Source organism: Atractosteus spatula, chromosome 4 (genome assembly GCF_055471065.1).
Source record: "Atractosteus spatula isolate fAtrSpa1 chromosome 4, fAtrSpa1.hap1, whole genome shotgun sequence".
Lineage (NCBI taxonomy): Eukaryota > Metazoa > Chordata > Actinopteri > Semionotiformes > Lepisosteidae > Atractosteus > Atractosteus spatula.
In genome coordinates, this window is record NC_142709.1 from 70,295,886 (window position 1) to 70,312,662 (window position 16,777).

At 36.6% G+C, this 16,777-nt stretch overlaps 2 protein-coding genes across 3 annotated transcripts; both read left to right on the forward strand.

The window, feature by feature from the left end:
* The first annotated feature begins 3,589 nt into the window (after positions 1–3,589).
* Positions 3,590–9,073, forward strand: LOC148837056 (extracellular calcium-sensing receptor-like). Its single transcript, XM_088914580.1, has 6 exons — positions 3,590–3,792; positions 3,942–4,236; positions 5,335–6,147; positions 6,887–7,114; positions 7,648–7,771; positions 8,160–9,073. Exons 1-6 carry the CDS (start codon positions 3,590–3,592, stop codon positions 9,071–9,073), a joined length of 2,577 nt encoding a protein of 858 aa, XP_088770706.1.
* A 2,505-nt stretch (positions 9,074–11,578) lies between these two features.
* LOC148837057 (extracellular calcium-sensing receptor-like) lies at positions 11,579–15,474 on the forward strand. 2 transcript variants are annotated; one of them, XM_088914047.1, is made up of 6 exons: positions 11,579–11,781; positions 11,908–12,202; positions 12,343–13,155; positions 13,742–13,969; positions 14,125–14,248; positions 14,561–15,474. In XM_088914047.1, the coding sequence occupies exons 1-6, from the start codon at positions 11,579–11,581 to the stop codon at positions 15,472–15,474; spliced, it is 2,577 nt and encodes an 858-aa protein (XP_088770173.1). The 2 variants fall into 2 exon arrangements, with proteins under 2 accessions (XP_088770173.1, XP_088770174.1); XM_088914048.1 differs by having other exon boundaries at positions 11,636–11,781; positions 14,125–14,299; positions 14,468–15,474.
* Positions 15,475–16,777: the final 1,303 nt, after the last annotated feature.

Genomic DNA, 16,777 nt, shown 5'->3' on the forward strand with positions numbered 1-16,777 from the left:
AAGGACAGGTGTGGCACTAGCAGTGAAAGAGGGGTGCAGTTCTAACTAGTAGCTGAAGAGTGCAGTAGCTACAATGCCCTAATAACTCATCCCCAAATCAAAATAAAACTCAATCCGTTCATCTTTATCCATTATCCTAATATACAGCAGTGTCAGACAGTTAGGCTTTATTGTACTAATACTTGTATAAAGACGCGGTAACATGTTAACTAGTGTTTGATAAAGTTGTTGTTTGGAGCCGAAGATAATGCTGGCGTTTTAGAAACTTTCTATGTGCGTGTAACTACCGTGACACAAAGAAAACAGAGGAAAGAGTTGGACATTTCGTGCGCACGAATTAAAACGAGGGAACGATTTACAATTTGTCCTCACGAAACAACTAAAACGTACACTCGTTTTCTTTTGTGCGCACGAAATAAGTAAATCGTTCTCTAGATATAACTATTTCGTGCATACGAATTGGAAATCGTTTCCTCAATATAATTTTTTTTCCCTACTGATGGCCCCTCCCGGGCTCCGTATGTTTTGAATCACAACATTCCTCTTTATTTTTTCACTTCATTGTGCTGGTCAGAGAATCTAATACACCCTGAGATAAAATTGTGTTCCATGAAAACGAGCGATTAAATGGTAAGCAAGTAAATTGTCTCTTAAAGGAATGCAAATCTTGAGCATTATGTTTCGCAGACACCTGTAAATTTGAAAAATTTTACACAGGGTTATGATTGATAACTCATCAGGTTAGTCCCTGGGGTACATAAGGGCCTTCAGACACCAGCCATCAGAAAGCGAGCCTGTATCCCAAACGTGAGCATGAATTAACCCTGAATGTGCTACAGATGAGTGATAATACTACTTTCTATCATGTTCCTGGTGTTTTTTGTCTAATGACTATTGCTATTTTTGTTTAGAAGAAGGCTGGTTGCAATATGTTACTCATTTCAGTTGTAACAGGAATGACCCAAAATATAAGTGAAATTTGGTAGAGATTATTGAACAGAGGATATGTCATGTTGCAGTGTACGAAATGTGAAACGTAGTCTGTTTCCATTCCATAGAAGTAATTATTATATACAGTAGGGGGTATGCCATTGAATCCATTGCCATTGAATTATATTTAATAAAATATAATAATAGGCATAGTTACATACTGTAAAAGGTTACAGACATGAGTAGGCCATATGACCTATTTAGCCCATTTAGTAGTTAGTACCTTGCTTTTGTGTACACTCTTCATGGCCTCTTTAAATTCATTCAGAACAATTATTATTACCCAGTCCTTCTGGGTGAAGTCCAGCCCTGACCTCAGAAAACACTTTGTATTTAGTTGCCATCAGCTGAGAATAACCCACAGGAGCCCTTAGGTGATGATCATCAACCCCCACCAGTTGAGATTTTCAGGCCTCCCATGAAAAGGCCTCTCAGTCTAAGTAGCAGAGGAGCTTTAAGATTAGTTCTGTGTGCTCTATTAACTCAGCTGGAGAGCCACCAAGCAGTGAGATCTGTCAATTCCAATTGGAGTTAATAAAAACATAAGGACAAATGGAAACAAGAGGAGGCCATTTTGCTTTCGCTGGTCCATGTCACTTGTTTGGTAATTAGTGTCTAATTAACCCAAGCATCTTATCTAGCCATTTAGCTGGTCAGAAAATTTCCATCTGGCGCAGAGTGAGGCAAAGTCATCTTTCTCTTCCTTGTATGTCATCTCAAGGTGGGGATTTGCTAAAAACATAATAGGCATGGATGATAGTGTGAGATTAGATCAAATGACAGGAGTATGAGAAAGCACCATGTGTTCCAGGTGGGTTCTAATGCCCCAGTATAGTGACGGGGACACTATACTGTAAATAAGCACCGTCCTTCGGATGAGACGTAAAACCGAGGTCCTGACTCTCTGTGGTCATTAAAAAGGTGTTTCTCGAAAAGAGTAGGGGTGTAACCCCGGCGTCCTGGCCAAATTTCCCATGCCTCGTAATAATCCCCCTCTATGAATTGGCTACATTACTTTGTTCTTCTCCCCCCCCCTCCCACTCCGACGGCAGGCGGAGCGACGTGCCGGTTGGAGTATTTCTCGGTCGCAGTAAATGGCAACGTCTGCTCAAAGATTTGGTTCAAACCACCAAATGGAGACTGGTGTGCCGACAAGCGGACCCTGCTGATGCAGGATTAACACTAGGAAAGAGAGACAGGAGTATGAGAAAGGAGCTTAGTTAAGTATGCTTCTCCTGGTCTCTAGAATGTACACTTTGAGTTTTAGACTAACAGATCTATACATACAGGTGCACATGAATATCTTTATTTAAATACACAACCAATAATTATGGTGTCTCAGTTTCTGTTTTCTCACAATCTATCTACTGTCCTTTAGGAATTTGGTAGATAGATGATAGATAGATACTTTATTGATCCCGTGAGGGAAATTGCAGTGCAACAGCAGCTTAACACACACAACACAGCCACAGTGTAACGAATTATATAATAATAGTACAATACATACAATACAATACAAGAGTTACTCACAGTCCGGACGCACAAGAACAAACTAGAACAGAACAGTACACAGAAAATCGTATCACACTCATATCACACATATGAATATAAATATAGATGTAACTATAGATATAAATATAAATGTATTGCACAGGTCCCTGGCATATATTGCACAAAAAGTGGTTGTAAACGGGAAAAAGAAAAAGAAAGAGAACAGATGTAGCAGTAGATGTGTAGATGTGTTTAGTCCAGAAACAGGTCACTGTCGATCTTGCCTCTGCCAAGACGCAAGGTGGATGCGTTGTACAGTTTATACCCTAGTAACAGACTGAAAAAGTGCGAGATTTGGCAGATCATTGTTAATTATCGCACTTTTTCAGTCTGTTACTAGGGTATAAATAAAGGCATCTAGTAAAATGTATTCAGCTGTTTGCCACGACATCACCTCTTTACTCAAAAGCCACTTCAGATGCAGCAATCCTTTAACCTTTTGTCCTCAACTTACTGTTAAATCTGTATACTATTAAGGTGTGTTAAAGCCAGATATTTCTATAAATTCTTCATCTTTGTTGTTGCAGATTTTAACAACTGAAATGTACCATTTTTAAAACAAGGTGCTTTCTTGTATTACATGCTTTGTGCTTTCAAAAAAAACTGTAAGATGTAAACAAAGTCATTTGTGACACAGTACTACTATAAAAAAAAACACTCTTTGCATGTATGATGAAAATGCATTATTAGCTTCATAGGTCCTTGGTGAATAATTATAGGCAGAAAACTTGGAAGGGAAAATAATATCCCTTATTCTTGATTTAAACACACAAAAAATTAAGTGCAGTGTCATTTGAATACAAATAAATCAAATAAAAGTATGGTATTATGTTGTAGAGCAATAATAGAGAGGGACACCTACTGGTGCAGAACTCTGTGATTTATGTTAAATTTCCCCAGACAGATTTAAAACTGAATTCACCTTTGAGACTTGATGTTTTGAAGTCTGAACCTCACGTGATCTTAATTCAAGCATGATATTTGTGATGTTCCATATAAGCCTTTTTAAAGGAGCTCTGATCCATTCAGGGGAAAAAAAAGATCTGCTATGTTTCTTTTTGCAGAAATAGTTTTAGTTGCTCTTTTCTCAAGAGCTGAAAAGCCTGTTTGTCAGCCATATGGAATACAAGAAGTGTCACAGTTTTCAAAGGATGGAGACATCACAATAGGAGGAATTTTTTCAATCCATAAAAACCCTGTTGTTGTAAATCCAACATTTAAAGTCAACCCAGGACACATCATATGCGAAAGGTAAATTGTGCATTATTATCTAAAAAATTATGACACTATTATGCTTTTAATGCTTTTCACAAATATGCACCTATATTCTAATCAGGGATTTGTATATTTTTTCAAAATGCTAATACTAATACTAACATTATCAGTTTCTTCCTTCACAGTTTAAATCCTGTAGTATTACAGGATGCTCAGACCATGATCTTCGCCATTAAAGAAATTAACAACAGATCAGATATTCTGCCTAATGTTTCACTGGGATATAAGATATATGATTCCTGTCGCTCCATACCTCTGTCTATAAAAGTATCACTGGAATTGATGAATATGCATGAAAAAGGGTTTGTCATAGACCAGTCCTGCACCAAACCATCGACTGTCCACGCTATTATAGGACAGTCTAGCTCCACTATAACAATAGGAATTGCAGCAACTGTTGGACCATTTCGGATACCAGTGGTGAGAAAACTTTTATTCATTTTAACAAATAAGGATTGAATAGAATGTAAATACTGTAAGTAAGCACATCGAATTACAGAAAGGATAATATGCACAACTAAACTGTTAGGGGAGCCAAGACGAAATATGTTAGGGTCCTATGCGGAGAAGAGAGAGTGTTCGAGAGAGGATTGAGACAATAGGCACAAGCAAGGTCGGGGTATCCAAAGCCGAATCGTAAGCCAGGGTCCAGGTCCAGGAATGAGAAACGGGGGTCAGAATCCAAGGGAGTCCAATCTGTTAGGCAAAGTTGTGGTCAAAGAACAGGCAGAGAGGTCTAAATCCAAAAGAGACGATCAGAGAAGGCAGTTGAAAACATGAGGTAGAAGCACAAGACGTGAAACTAATACCAAGCCTAGAGCAGTGCGTACAGAGGGTTTAAGTACGGCGTTGATGAGGAACTGCCGTGGGTGATAGTCCACATGTGCGGTGGTGATTGTAGTTAATAGGTATGCGCTGAAGCCGATTAGCTCGTTTGCGAGAACTACTCCGAGTACTTTTTTGATACAGAAATATCATTTACAATAAATGTGACAATAAGGTGGTATTGTACAGTTTCCTGTGTGTCAGGCAAAGAGCTTCTTGATAATAATGTTGTATCTGTTGCAGTGAATATTTTGAAACCTGTCTAAAAGAACAGCCAGCATGCGCAGTAATGTGGTTGATTTCTACTTGCTCTAGTGCTACATTATGCACTTTGTAAGCAAAAACTGTGTAATTTGATATACATTCCTGTATGTTAATGTACAGTTTTACTACTGAGTTGATTTTTGTGTAAGTCATTGTCCATTTTGGGACACAGACTACTTTTCTCTTTATTTATAGTCTTCAGTTGTACCTGTTTGATTTTAAAGAAATATGTTTTTTGAGAATCTTCATAACTTTAAAAAATGCTTTCTTTACTCTACATTACATTAGTCTACATTTCTTTTTCTAAAAATATAATAACCCTGTATAATGACAATATAAAACATTAATTTGGAAATCCTTTCCTTTTCTATGTTTTGGATTTTCTTTTTTATATTCGTGCATGTAATTTGTTTGTTTTCTTTGCTGTAGATCAGTCACTTTGCTACCTGTGAATGTCTCAGTAACAGAAGGGAGTTTCCCAGCTTCTTCAGGACAATCCCCAGTGATTATTACCAAAGCAGAGCCCTGGCGCAGCTTGTGAAGCACTTTGGATGGACCTGGGTTGGAGCCATTAGAACTAATAATGATTATGGCAATAATGGGATGGCTTCCTTTGCAAAAGAAGCTCAGCAAGTGGGGATATGCATTGAATATTCAGAAGCTATTGTCAGAACTGATCCTAGAGAGAAGTTCCTTCAAATTGTTGATGTTATCAAACGATCATCTTCCAAAGTTATTGTTGCTTTTACATCATACATAGACTTTGACCTCTTGGTAAAAGAGTTATTGATTCAGAATGTCACAGGCTTACAGTGGGTGGGCAGTGAGGCATGGATTACTGACAGCAAACTTGCATCCACAGAAGGCTATAAAGTCCTGGGTGGGTCCATTGGTTTTGCAATTCCAAATGCACAAATACCAGGACTGAAGGAATTTCTTCAAAATACACGTCCATCAAACATATCTGGAAACACTGGCTTAAATGAGCTTTGGGAGAGTACTTTCAATTGTACTCTATCATATGAAAAAGATACAGTTCTTAAGCCGTGCACAGGAAGAGAAACCTTGAAAGAAATAAATAACCAATACACTGATGTGTCAGAACTGAGGATATCCAACAATGTGTATAAAGCAGTGTATGCTGTAGCTCATTCACTGCATGATCTGATGACATGCAAAGGTGGAGAAGGGCCTTTTGAAAACAAAACATGTTCAAATGAAAAGAATATCAAACCCTGGCAGGTAGGGTGTCATGTTGTTTATTCTAAAATTTGTATGATAAACTTGTTATTGTTGAAAGATATTTACATCCTCAGATATGGTTTGAATACAAACTCTTTTAACAATATCACTATACCTTAATATGGAGTTGTGACTGTAATTTTCAGTTTCACTCTGTATGTCTATTTACAATATAAAGAAAAATGTGGGAAACAAAAACAAAAATAGTATTTTCTGTTAGTAGGTGCATTATTTTTGTGTACTAAAAAATTAAGAATTTCAAATACATATTTCTTACTGTACATCTGTGTTCTAGTTTGAAGTGTTTAATCAAGTCTTGCCATTGAAGACATTTTCTGAATTGAATGCAGAATTGACATACCTGTTCCCATGTCCTAATCATGGCAATAAGAGGGAAGAGAGGTGTCATTCACAAATATTTCTCACCAAAGACACAGACCAACCTCAATAATTCAAGTGTGAAAAAGAGCATTTAATGTGCTTTTTAATTCACTTGGTTTGAGATACCAAGTGTCTGTATTGAGATTCAACTGTCTTACAATACAGACAAGGCAATTTGATAAACTTGTTGCTTGCATTGACGCACTGACGTAGGTGCTGTGGATGGCGAAGAGGTGTTAAAACGATGAAACCTAGGAAATATCTGTCTGAAGAATTTGGGAATTTTTGATTGCCAGAGCTGGAGTACTTGTGTTTTGTCCTACTCTTGAGTCCAGTTAACAGCATATGTTTTCTCTAGGTGCTGCATTATTTGACAAGAGTCAACTTCACAACCAAGAGTGGAGAAAGTGTCTATTTTGATGACAATGGGGATCCAGTGGCACGATATGCAATAGTTAACTGGCAGAGGAACAAGGAAGGAACCACGACGTTTGAAGTTATTGGTCTTTATGATGCTTCTTTTCCAGAAGGACAGCAGTTTCAAATGAATGATATCAGCCCTGTGTGGGCAGGAGAACAAAAAACGGTATTTACATAAATATTCATTTACACATGAAATAGTACTGATAGCACTTTCTTTGAATTTTAAATTATGTACCTGTAGTTAAAATGAATGGAGTAATACTTTCATGATACCTTCTTAGCAGTATAGAAAATGGTAAAACAACATTTATGACCTATTATGACTAATTTTTCAAATAATACATAAATGGCACATTCTGTACGTTTGTTATAACAACATGAGTGCTGGCCCTACAACAACCCATAACTCTATATCCAGCCCCACTACCAACTCTTACAATAACCATTGGTCTAAACCTAGAACATACTATACTATAAAATACTATAGTATGCACTTTGAAAAATTATATTAACATTTGTGTATCTGTTATAATACTGTACGTCTTTCTGAACAAAAGGCTGAAAGGATGATGAATGTTGTTACAATGGCTTGTAATAAAGATATTATGCAGCACACACAAAGCCTAAAAGTAAGCAATACTGAGCACGCCTGAGTATTTGCAATATGCAAATCATTAAGCAAAATTGTTTTTTAAGGTTCCAAAGTCAGTGTGCAGTGAGAGCTGCCTTCCAGGGACTCGTAAGGCCATTGAGAAAGGGAAGCCAGTCTGCTGCTTTGTCTGCATCCCCTGTGCAGAGGGAGAGTTCAGTAATGTTACAGGTAAGGTTTGAAAAATGTCAAATTATTTATACTTACTTCAACAAGGCAAGCCAAGAAGAAAATATAATGTAAAGAAAGTAGGTCAAAATTCTGGATACATTTAAGGCATGCAAAAAACCAACAACAACACAGTAGTCCCCTTTGAAGTAGTCTTAAAACGATAAATGATCATACAAATGTAAAATTATGAGCAAAATATATCACATCACATTTTTCAAAAAAGCATGCTGACTTCATCAAGTTTATTAGCAATACCAAACATTTGTATTTCATGATACATAAAAATGTGAATAAAATTAAGTCTTTAAGAGTGTAACAAGATATTACAGTAAGAAAGGAATTCCTGAATACTGTACATCTGGACTGCCTGGTTTTACTCTTTTTTCAGATTCACTGGGATGTGCAAAGTGCCCTTCAGAATACAGATCAAATGAACAGCAAAATCAGTGTGTATTAAAAGCAACTGAATTTTTGTCCTTTGGAGAATTAATGGGGATACTTTTAGTCACCTTTTCTTTGCTTGGAATTTCACTAACCATAACAATAGCTGTTATTTTCTTCCTTTACAGATCTACTCCAATAGTAAGAGCCAATAACTCTGAACTGAGTTTCCTTCTGCTCTTTTCATTGACTCTGTGTTTCCTCTGTTCACTTACTTTCATTGGCCAGCCCTCTGACTGGTCCTGTATGTTGCGCCACACAGCATTTGGGATCACATTTGTCCTGTGCATCTCTTGTGTTCTGGGGAAAACAATAGTGGTGTTAATGGCCTTTAGGGCTACACTGCCAGGCAAAAACATTATGAAATGGTTTGGGCCCAAACAGCAGCGGTTAAGTGTTCTTGCTTTCACACTCATACAGGTCTTGATATGTGTTCTTTGGTTGACAATATCACCACCTTTTCCTCATAAAAATGCAAAATACTACAAGGAAACAATCATTCTAGAGTGTGATTTAGGATCTGCAACAGGATTTTGTGCTGTGTTAGGGTATATAGGATTCCTCTCTGCCATGTGCTTTGTGCTCGCTTTCCTGGCTCGGAAGCTGCCTGATAACTTCAATGAAGCCAAATTCATTACATTCAGCATGCTCATATTCTGTGCTGTCTGGATCACCTTTATCCCAGCTTATATCAGCTCCCCCGGGAAGTTCACAGTGGCTGTGGAAATATTTGCCATTTTAGCTTCAAGTTTTGGGTTGCTTTTCTGTATTTTTATTCCAAAATGTTATATTATTCTTTTAAAACCTGAGAAAAATACAAAAAAGCATTTGATGAATAAAGTGCCCTCCAAGTCACTTTAAAAATATGGAAAAGGAATTCTTTCAAATCCCTATTTGTCCACCAGAGCATTTTTTTTTCATTATCCAGAATTCAACTTTTTGTTTCTGTAGCTACAATATTTATAATTTCATTTTGAATTAATAAAAATACACTTCTACTGAGGGAGGGGAAAATGAAACATCATTCTCTGGTATGTTATCTTTACCTCAATATATTAAACTTTTTATTTTTTACCATGATCACCACACATTTTGGCAAATTGATGATGTAGAATCCTACTACATTTTTTATAGAATTTTCAAAATACTGTATTTAATTCCTTTTTATTTTTTGATTTGATTTGATTTATTATTTGATTTTCCTCTGTAAAAAATGCTAATGGCTTATAAAAAATTCTGTTTAATATCTCATGTAAAAAATGTTCAGGAAAAATATTGTTCATCAATCAGGATTATGTTTTAGTACCATTAACTAATTATACTTTACCTGTAAGAAAATTTGATTTTCAAAGTAGATCATTAAAGTAATTTATTATCAGGATTGATTTAATTTCATTTAATTTAAGTCCGGCTGGGGTATGTGGCGGGCTGGGGTAAATAGCCAGGTCCAGATTTCACCAGGCCAGGGGGGCTGAGGGGGCGGACCGCCAGACTCCACCTCAACACAGCAGGTGCACTCGCCAGGTGCCGTGGAGGCTGCAGGATTGTGTGCTGGACGTAGGCAGGCTATTCAACGCCGGTGGGACGCCAGACGTCTCAGGAGGGGGCAGTGTAGCGCATTCACCTGGTGCTGTGGCTGAAGTGCGCCCAGCTGGGGTACGCGTCATAGGGCAGGACGGGAGTAGTAGTGGTCAGGGTGGGGACTAGGAAAGCCGCTGACCAGTGCAGCTGACCCATTGCAAAATGGTCGTACAGTTTGGTGAGATCGCCCAGATTCATGTAAATAGTTCCCTGGTTTTGTGCCCATGTTATACTTGTACCCAACTGCCACACTATCCCTGTGTAGCTACCCGCATAGACCCCAGTGTGTTGCTCTCTCTCTCTTGCTCTCTCTTGGGCTTGCTCGTTCTCTCTCTCTCTCTCTCTCGGCTGGCATGCGGGCGCAGTAGTTGTGCTGGCTGTGCTGAAAAATAAAACCCCCGTTTTTCAGTCAACAAGTGTCTGAATCACTGTGTCTGTTCTCGCTGAACCCGAAAATACTACAATATGGACCTATAGTAAGCTTTTAGTTTTATTCATTACATTTACAGTAGGTAGCTGCAGTTATGGAGATATTTAACATTTCCTATTTATATTTTTTGCAGTTTTTTGTTTCTGAACTGTTTAGCACATGAGTACAGCTTCCGTATTCAATGACTCACATGGAAGTTAAAGAAGTGACTGTGTATCTGAATGACAAATAATTATTTAGTAAGGTGTGCTTGGTGGGCAGGGTAAACTATGCAGTAAAAGCATTCAGTGCTACACATTTTAGCCATGATAATATTCACATAGATACAGTATAAGGTGCTGTGGGGTGTGTCTGTATTCGCCAATTTACCCGTTATCCTGAAAAATGTCCCTACTCTGTAGAGTTCCAGCCACAGAGCCAGGAGAATGAAACACACAAAAAATGCATAGAAGTCATTAACACAATTCAGAGAAACTATGGCACTTTTAGAATTAATTTTGAATTTTGGGCAATTCGTGAGCAGAGTAACTCTTGTTATAATCTGGACTTCAACACATATTATCAGCATTATAAATCTCAAAACAATCCTTCAAATCCAGACTCAAAACCCTCTTCTTCAGAAAAGCTTTTACTTTTCTTCACCCCTCTGCTTTTCTTAGTACCACCATCCACGGTCTCCTCTATATATTGTAATTGTGTTTTATCTTGTGTATTCTTCTTATTTATTGTTGTTGTCATCCTGTAAAGCACTTTGAGAAGCCACCTTTAAAGGCGCTATATAAAATAAAGTTTATTATTACTATCAACCACTGTTCTAGCAGTATGAATCTGAAACTGATCTATTGCTAAGTGATCTCCTTCACCCGCTGACAATGGACTAACTGCTGATTCAGGAACGTGTGCTTCTTCTTTCTGTTTCTTCTAGTCTCATCTTAGTCTCACCTGTTCTAGGAAGACTAGAGCCACACTGGGCAGATCAGAGAAACGACACTACGGATACAAAATGAAATACACCAGGTGTTGTGAGTTCTATAGACCAAAGAAATGATGCCTGATAAACTGATGTCTCTGTTCTGTTGCCTCTTTCTCTAACCTATCACTCAAGCAGCACAAATAGCAATATCAGAATAAGTAAAACAGAAAATTATATCCTATGAGCAATAACACAGCTCCATGATTAAACTTTTGCTTTTCATATACCTAATGAAGAGATGATCTCCAATGTCACCTGAGAGAATTTATGCTTTAGTGCTTAATTTGATGATACACACATGAGGTTTACACTGCGGTATATAACCTTGTGTTACCTTGAACAGCCACAGTTTGAATTCTGACAGGATGAAAATTGGTATGCAATGTTGCTCTTTGCAGAAGTAGCATTGATTGTTTTTTTAACAAGTGCTGAAAAGCCAGTCTGTCAGCCCTATGGAGCGCAAGAGCAGCCTTACTTTTTAAAAGAAGGGGACATTACCATAGGAGGTGTTATTTCATTTCATAATAAACCTGTTTTTATCAAACAAAACTATAAGGTGAACCCAGGACAACTGCAATGTATACAGTAAGTGATTTCTTAATTAAATATCTGTATTGTATTTTCAATTAAAATCATACATTGTTTAATTTTATATGGAAATGAAATTTAGTCATAATAATTGTGAAATTAGGCCATGGACTTTCCCTACAGTTTAAACCCAGAGGAATTCCAGTATGCCCAAACTATGATATTTGCTATTGAAGAAATCAATAACAGTTCTGAAATACTTCCTGGTGTATCTCTGGGCTATAAAATTTACAATGGTTGCACTGCACTTACTTTGGTAATAAGAGCTACATTGGCAGTAATGAATGGAGAAGGAAATGACACTCATTCAAACAGTTCCTGCACAAGATCGTCTACTATTCCTGCAATAATAGGACTTTCGGGGTCTTCACAGACAATAGGACTTGCAAGAACTGCTGGACCTTTTAATATACCAGTGGTGAGAAAACACTGTTTCCTATTATAACATTTTTATTTTTGTGTTTGTACTGTACATGTATGAGTGTTTTTTTCAAGGTGTCGGTAAAAATACATGCATGTAAATATTCCTAAATTTCCATTTTCTTTTCTTTCTGGCAGATAAGTCACTTTGCTACCTGTGCCTGTCTCAGTAACAGAAGGGAATTTCCCACATTTTTCAGAACAATTCCCAGTGATTATTACCAAAGCAGAGCCCTGGCAAAGCTTGTGAAGCACTTTGGATGGACCTGGGTCGGGGCCATTAGAAGTGACAATGATTATGGCAACAATGGGATGGCAACCTTTGTACAAGCTGCCCAGCAAGAAGGAATCTGCATAGAATATTCAGAGTCCATTTTAATAAATGATCCACAAGATAAATTTCTTAAAGTTGTAAATGTAATTAAAAAATCAACTTCAAAAGTAATTATTGCTTTTATATCTTATCTAGACCTTGATATTTTAACAAAAGAGCTTTTGATTCAGAATGTCACAGGTTTGCAGTGGGTGGGCACTGAGGCATGGATAACAGCCAGAAATCTTGCATCTAGTGCAGGATATAAAGTCTTGGGTGGAGCCATTGGATTTGCCATTCCAAATGCAAAAATTCCAGGACTGAAGGAATTTATTCTAAATGCTCGTCCATCACACACACCTGGAAACACTGGCTTAAATGAATTCTGGGAAAGTATGTTCAACTGCAGCCTGAGTTCCCAGAGTGATGCGAATGTTAAGCCATGCACCAGGACAGAGTCTTTGGAAGGAATAAATAATGAATACACCGATTTGTCAGAACAAAGGATATTGAACAATGTGTATAAAGCAGTGTATGCTGTAGCTCATTCACTGCACGATCTAATGACCTGTCAAAATGGACAAGGACCTTTCGACAACAGGACATGTGCAAATAAAAATAAGATAGAATCCTGGCAGGTAAGAAAAGTTTAAAAATAAGAATGTGTCAATTGGTATGATGACCAAATTTCACAGCCAACTAAGCTTTTAATCTAAAATGGAAAATTCTTTAATTCACCCCAAATGTTATCTGTGATAAAATAGAGACAAACAGACCTGTTGATTAGGCTAATGAAATACAGAAATATTATTTTCCTCTAACAACATCGTTGTTTTTCCATCCAAAACTTGTATACAGTAATTGCTTTATCCAATACAGTGTCATGAATGAACCCAGAGACTATCCCAGCAAGTAACACGCACAAGTTGAGATACAGCTTGGAAGGGAATACAGTCCTCCACAGGGCGAAAATTTGTTTTTTCACAATACATTTAAAATGTTTATTTGATATATTTTATATTCAAATATGTCAAATTAACCAGAAAGTGAAAGAGAATAGTTTAGAACAATTAATATTTGTATTTTCTTTCAGAGTAACATGTTTATTTGATCAGTTTGACCATGTACTAAAAAAGGATGTTTTTCCACATGTGGATTATAAATATAACTGTCTTGTAAGGTCCAGTTATTCTAAAAGTATATTAACATGTTGTTTTCCTGTAGGTTCTCCATTACCTGAAGAGAGCAAACTTCACAACAAGGAGTGGAGAAAATGTTTATTTTGATGAAAATGGGGATCCAGTAGCACGATATGTTATAATAAACTGGCAGCAGAACAAAGAGGGAATCGTAATATTTAAAACTGTAGGTCTATATGATGCCTCTTTACCTGAAGGACAACAGTTTATAATGAACAGTAACAGTGCACTGTGGGCAGGTGATCAGGATCGAGTAAGATTTTCACTTTCATATTACGTCTAGATACCAACTAATTACAAAATAATTTTCTATCAAACGTTGCTGTTAACTACAGACTCATCTTTATATTAGGTGCCAAAGTCGGTCTGCAGTGAGAGCTGCAATTATGAAACAACACTTTCTTACAGGTACCAATATCAGTCTGCAGTGAGAGCTGCCTTCCAGGGACTCGTAAGGCCATTGAGAAAGGGAAGCCAGTCTGCTGCTTCGTCTGCATCCCCTGTGCAGAGGGAGAGTTCAGCAACACTACAGGTAAACTATAGACACAAGACATTTTATTTCAAACAGCACCACAGGTAACACATGAACAATTCTTAAATTCTTCATAATTCATCTTGTAATAACCTATAATCTTATAGTTGCATTGTAAACTTAAATAAAAATCATAAATATTATTTAACATAAAATGATGTTAAAATTAAAAAATTGCCTTCTTAAAGGTTTTAATGTTTCATTGTTTTATTTGATAACTTACATTAAGTTTATTTCAGTACATAAACAATCACATTATAAATGAGCACAGCTAAAAAAATCTCATGTTATTCTTTTTTATTTCTACTGTAGATGCAGTGGAGTGTGCTAAGTGCCCTTTGGAGTACAGATCTAATGAACATCGAAATCAGTGTGTCTTAAAAAGCATTGAGTTTTTATCTTTTGGGGAATCAATGGGAAAAGTCTTAGTTACATTCTCTGTATTTGGGGCCTGTCTAACCATAATCATAGCTCACATATTTTTCAGGTACAGATCTACTCCTATTGTAAGAGCCAATAACTCTGAACTGAGTTTCCTTCTGCTCTTTTCATTGACTCTGTGTTTCCTCTGTTCACTTACTTTCATCGGCCAGCCCTCTGACTGGTCCTGTATGTTGCGCCACACAGCATTTGGGATCACATTTGTCCTGTGCATCTCTTGTGTTCTGGGGAAAACAATAGTGGTGTTAATGGCCTTTAGGGCTACACTGCCAGGCAATAACATTATGAGATGGTTTGGGCCCAAACAGCAGCGATTAAGTGTTCTTGCTTTCACACTTGTGCAGGTCTTGATTTGTGTTCTTTGGTTGACAATATCACCTCCTTTTCCACACAAAAACACAACTTACTATAAAGAAACCATTATTTTAGAGTGTGATGTGGGATCACCTGTTGGATTTTATGCTGTGTTAGGGTATATAGGATTCCTCTCTGCCATGTGCTTTGTGCTCGCTTTCCTGGCTCGGAATCTGCCTGATAACTTCAATGAAGCCAAATTCATTACATTCAGCATGCTCATATTCTGTGCTGTCTGGATCACTTTTATTCCAGCTTATATCAGTTCCCCTGGGAAATTTACAGTGGCTGTAGAAATATTTGCAATCTTAGCTTCCAGTTATGGGTTGGTGTTCTGTATTTTTACACCAAAATGCTACATTATTTTATTAAAACCTGACAAAAATAGTAAAAAGCACTTGATGGGTAAAATGCCTTCAAAATCACTTTAAAACAATCTGTTTTTCCTTAGTTTCTTTAATATATATTTATATTTGTCTTTAAAGTTTTGTCTTAATGTAAAAATGCTTTCAATTGTTGTGTTTACAAATCTGCTACTTTGAAATCCAGTGCAAGCCATATTGCTGTTAGTCTATCTTACAAATTAAAGCCAACATATGGAAGAACACTTCACATTTGTTTGCTTTTATTTTTGTGGGTATTTTGTGATGAAATTGTTTGTTTCTCTTAAATAACAAATAGATAAATAATGATTTAAGAAATTAAGCTTGTCTGCATCTTTGTGTGGAAAATATATGTTTTATATAGAGATATATATTTTGTTACACTACTAAAAGTACATGGTACATTAAAAGAAACATGTCAATTATAACCCAAAAAGTTCACAATGTTATCAGGAAAGCAATAAATGCTTTTTGAAGCAGAAGGTCAAGGTTTTATTATTATTGTTATCCATAATAATACATTCCTATTAAATTCTGTAGCTAGGTTTATTCTTATGTTCAACGTACAATCTTGAGATGCTTGAAAATATGAAAATGAAAGAAAAATCAAGAAAAAAGCATTAGTCCCATCTTTCCTGATATGATCAAAACCTCTCAATATTTTATACAATTATATCTAAACAAGCTGTATTCTCAGTCAGATACAGTACAGTATATCCCTATCACAAGCACAAGATCACTAAAATGACAGAGCTCTTCCTGTATTAAATACTGTATATTACACAGTTCTGAGCGCAAATGCATAGAAGAGATGTGTAAATTCAATATATCAATCAATCAAAGTTTATTTATCAAATGCATAACAATACAGCATGCAGCAGTAGGTGCTGGCAATGAAATGTCTTTTCTGCAAGCTCACCGGGGGTAAAAATCACAAAATTAAAGTTACAAAATAAGGTAACATAATAATACCTAGTAATGCAATAGAAATTGAATAAAATTAACTCAGACAGAGCTCAATATAAGTAGAGCTGTGATGTGTCCAGGGTGGCTTTTTTATCAGGTGGCTTTTTGAGTTTTTTTCTTTATCTCTTTTAAATTTGCTTTTGTTATTACAGATTATACGCAGTACTTGCATGATGTAGTGTATTGCTGATATGCATAAGTCACATATCTTAACCAGGTTTAAGATGCTGTTCGGTACTGTAAGGACAAAGTAAATTATTTCACTTAGAATTTAGTGTTATTTAAGATTATCAATAAGTGTTATTTACCAATTCTAATAATCTTTGTGGGCCTTAACAAAGCAACTTGGTGCCTGTTCCCAAATGCAAGGAATGTGGCTAATGAG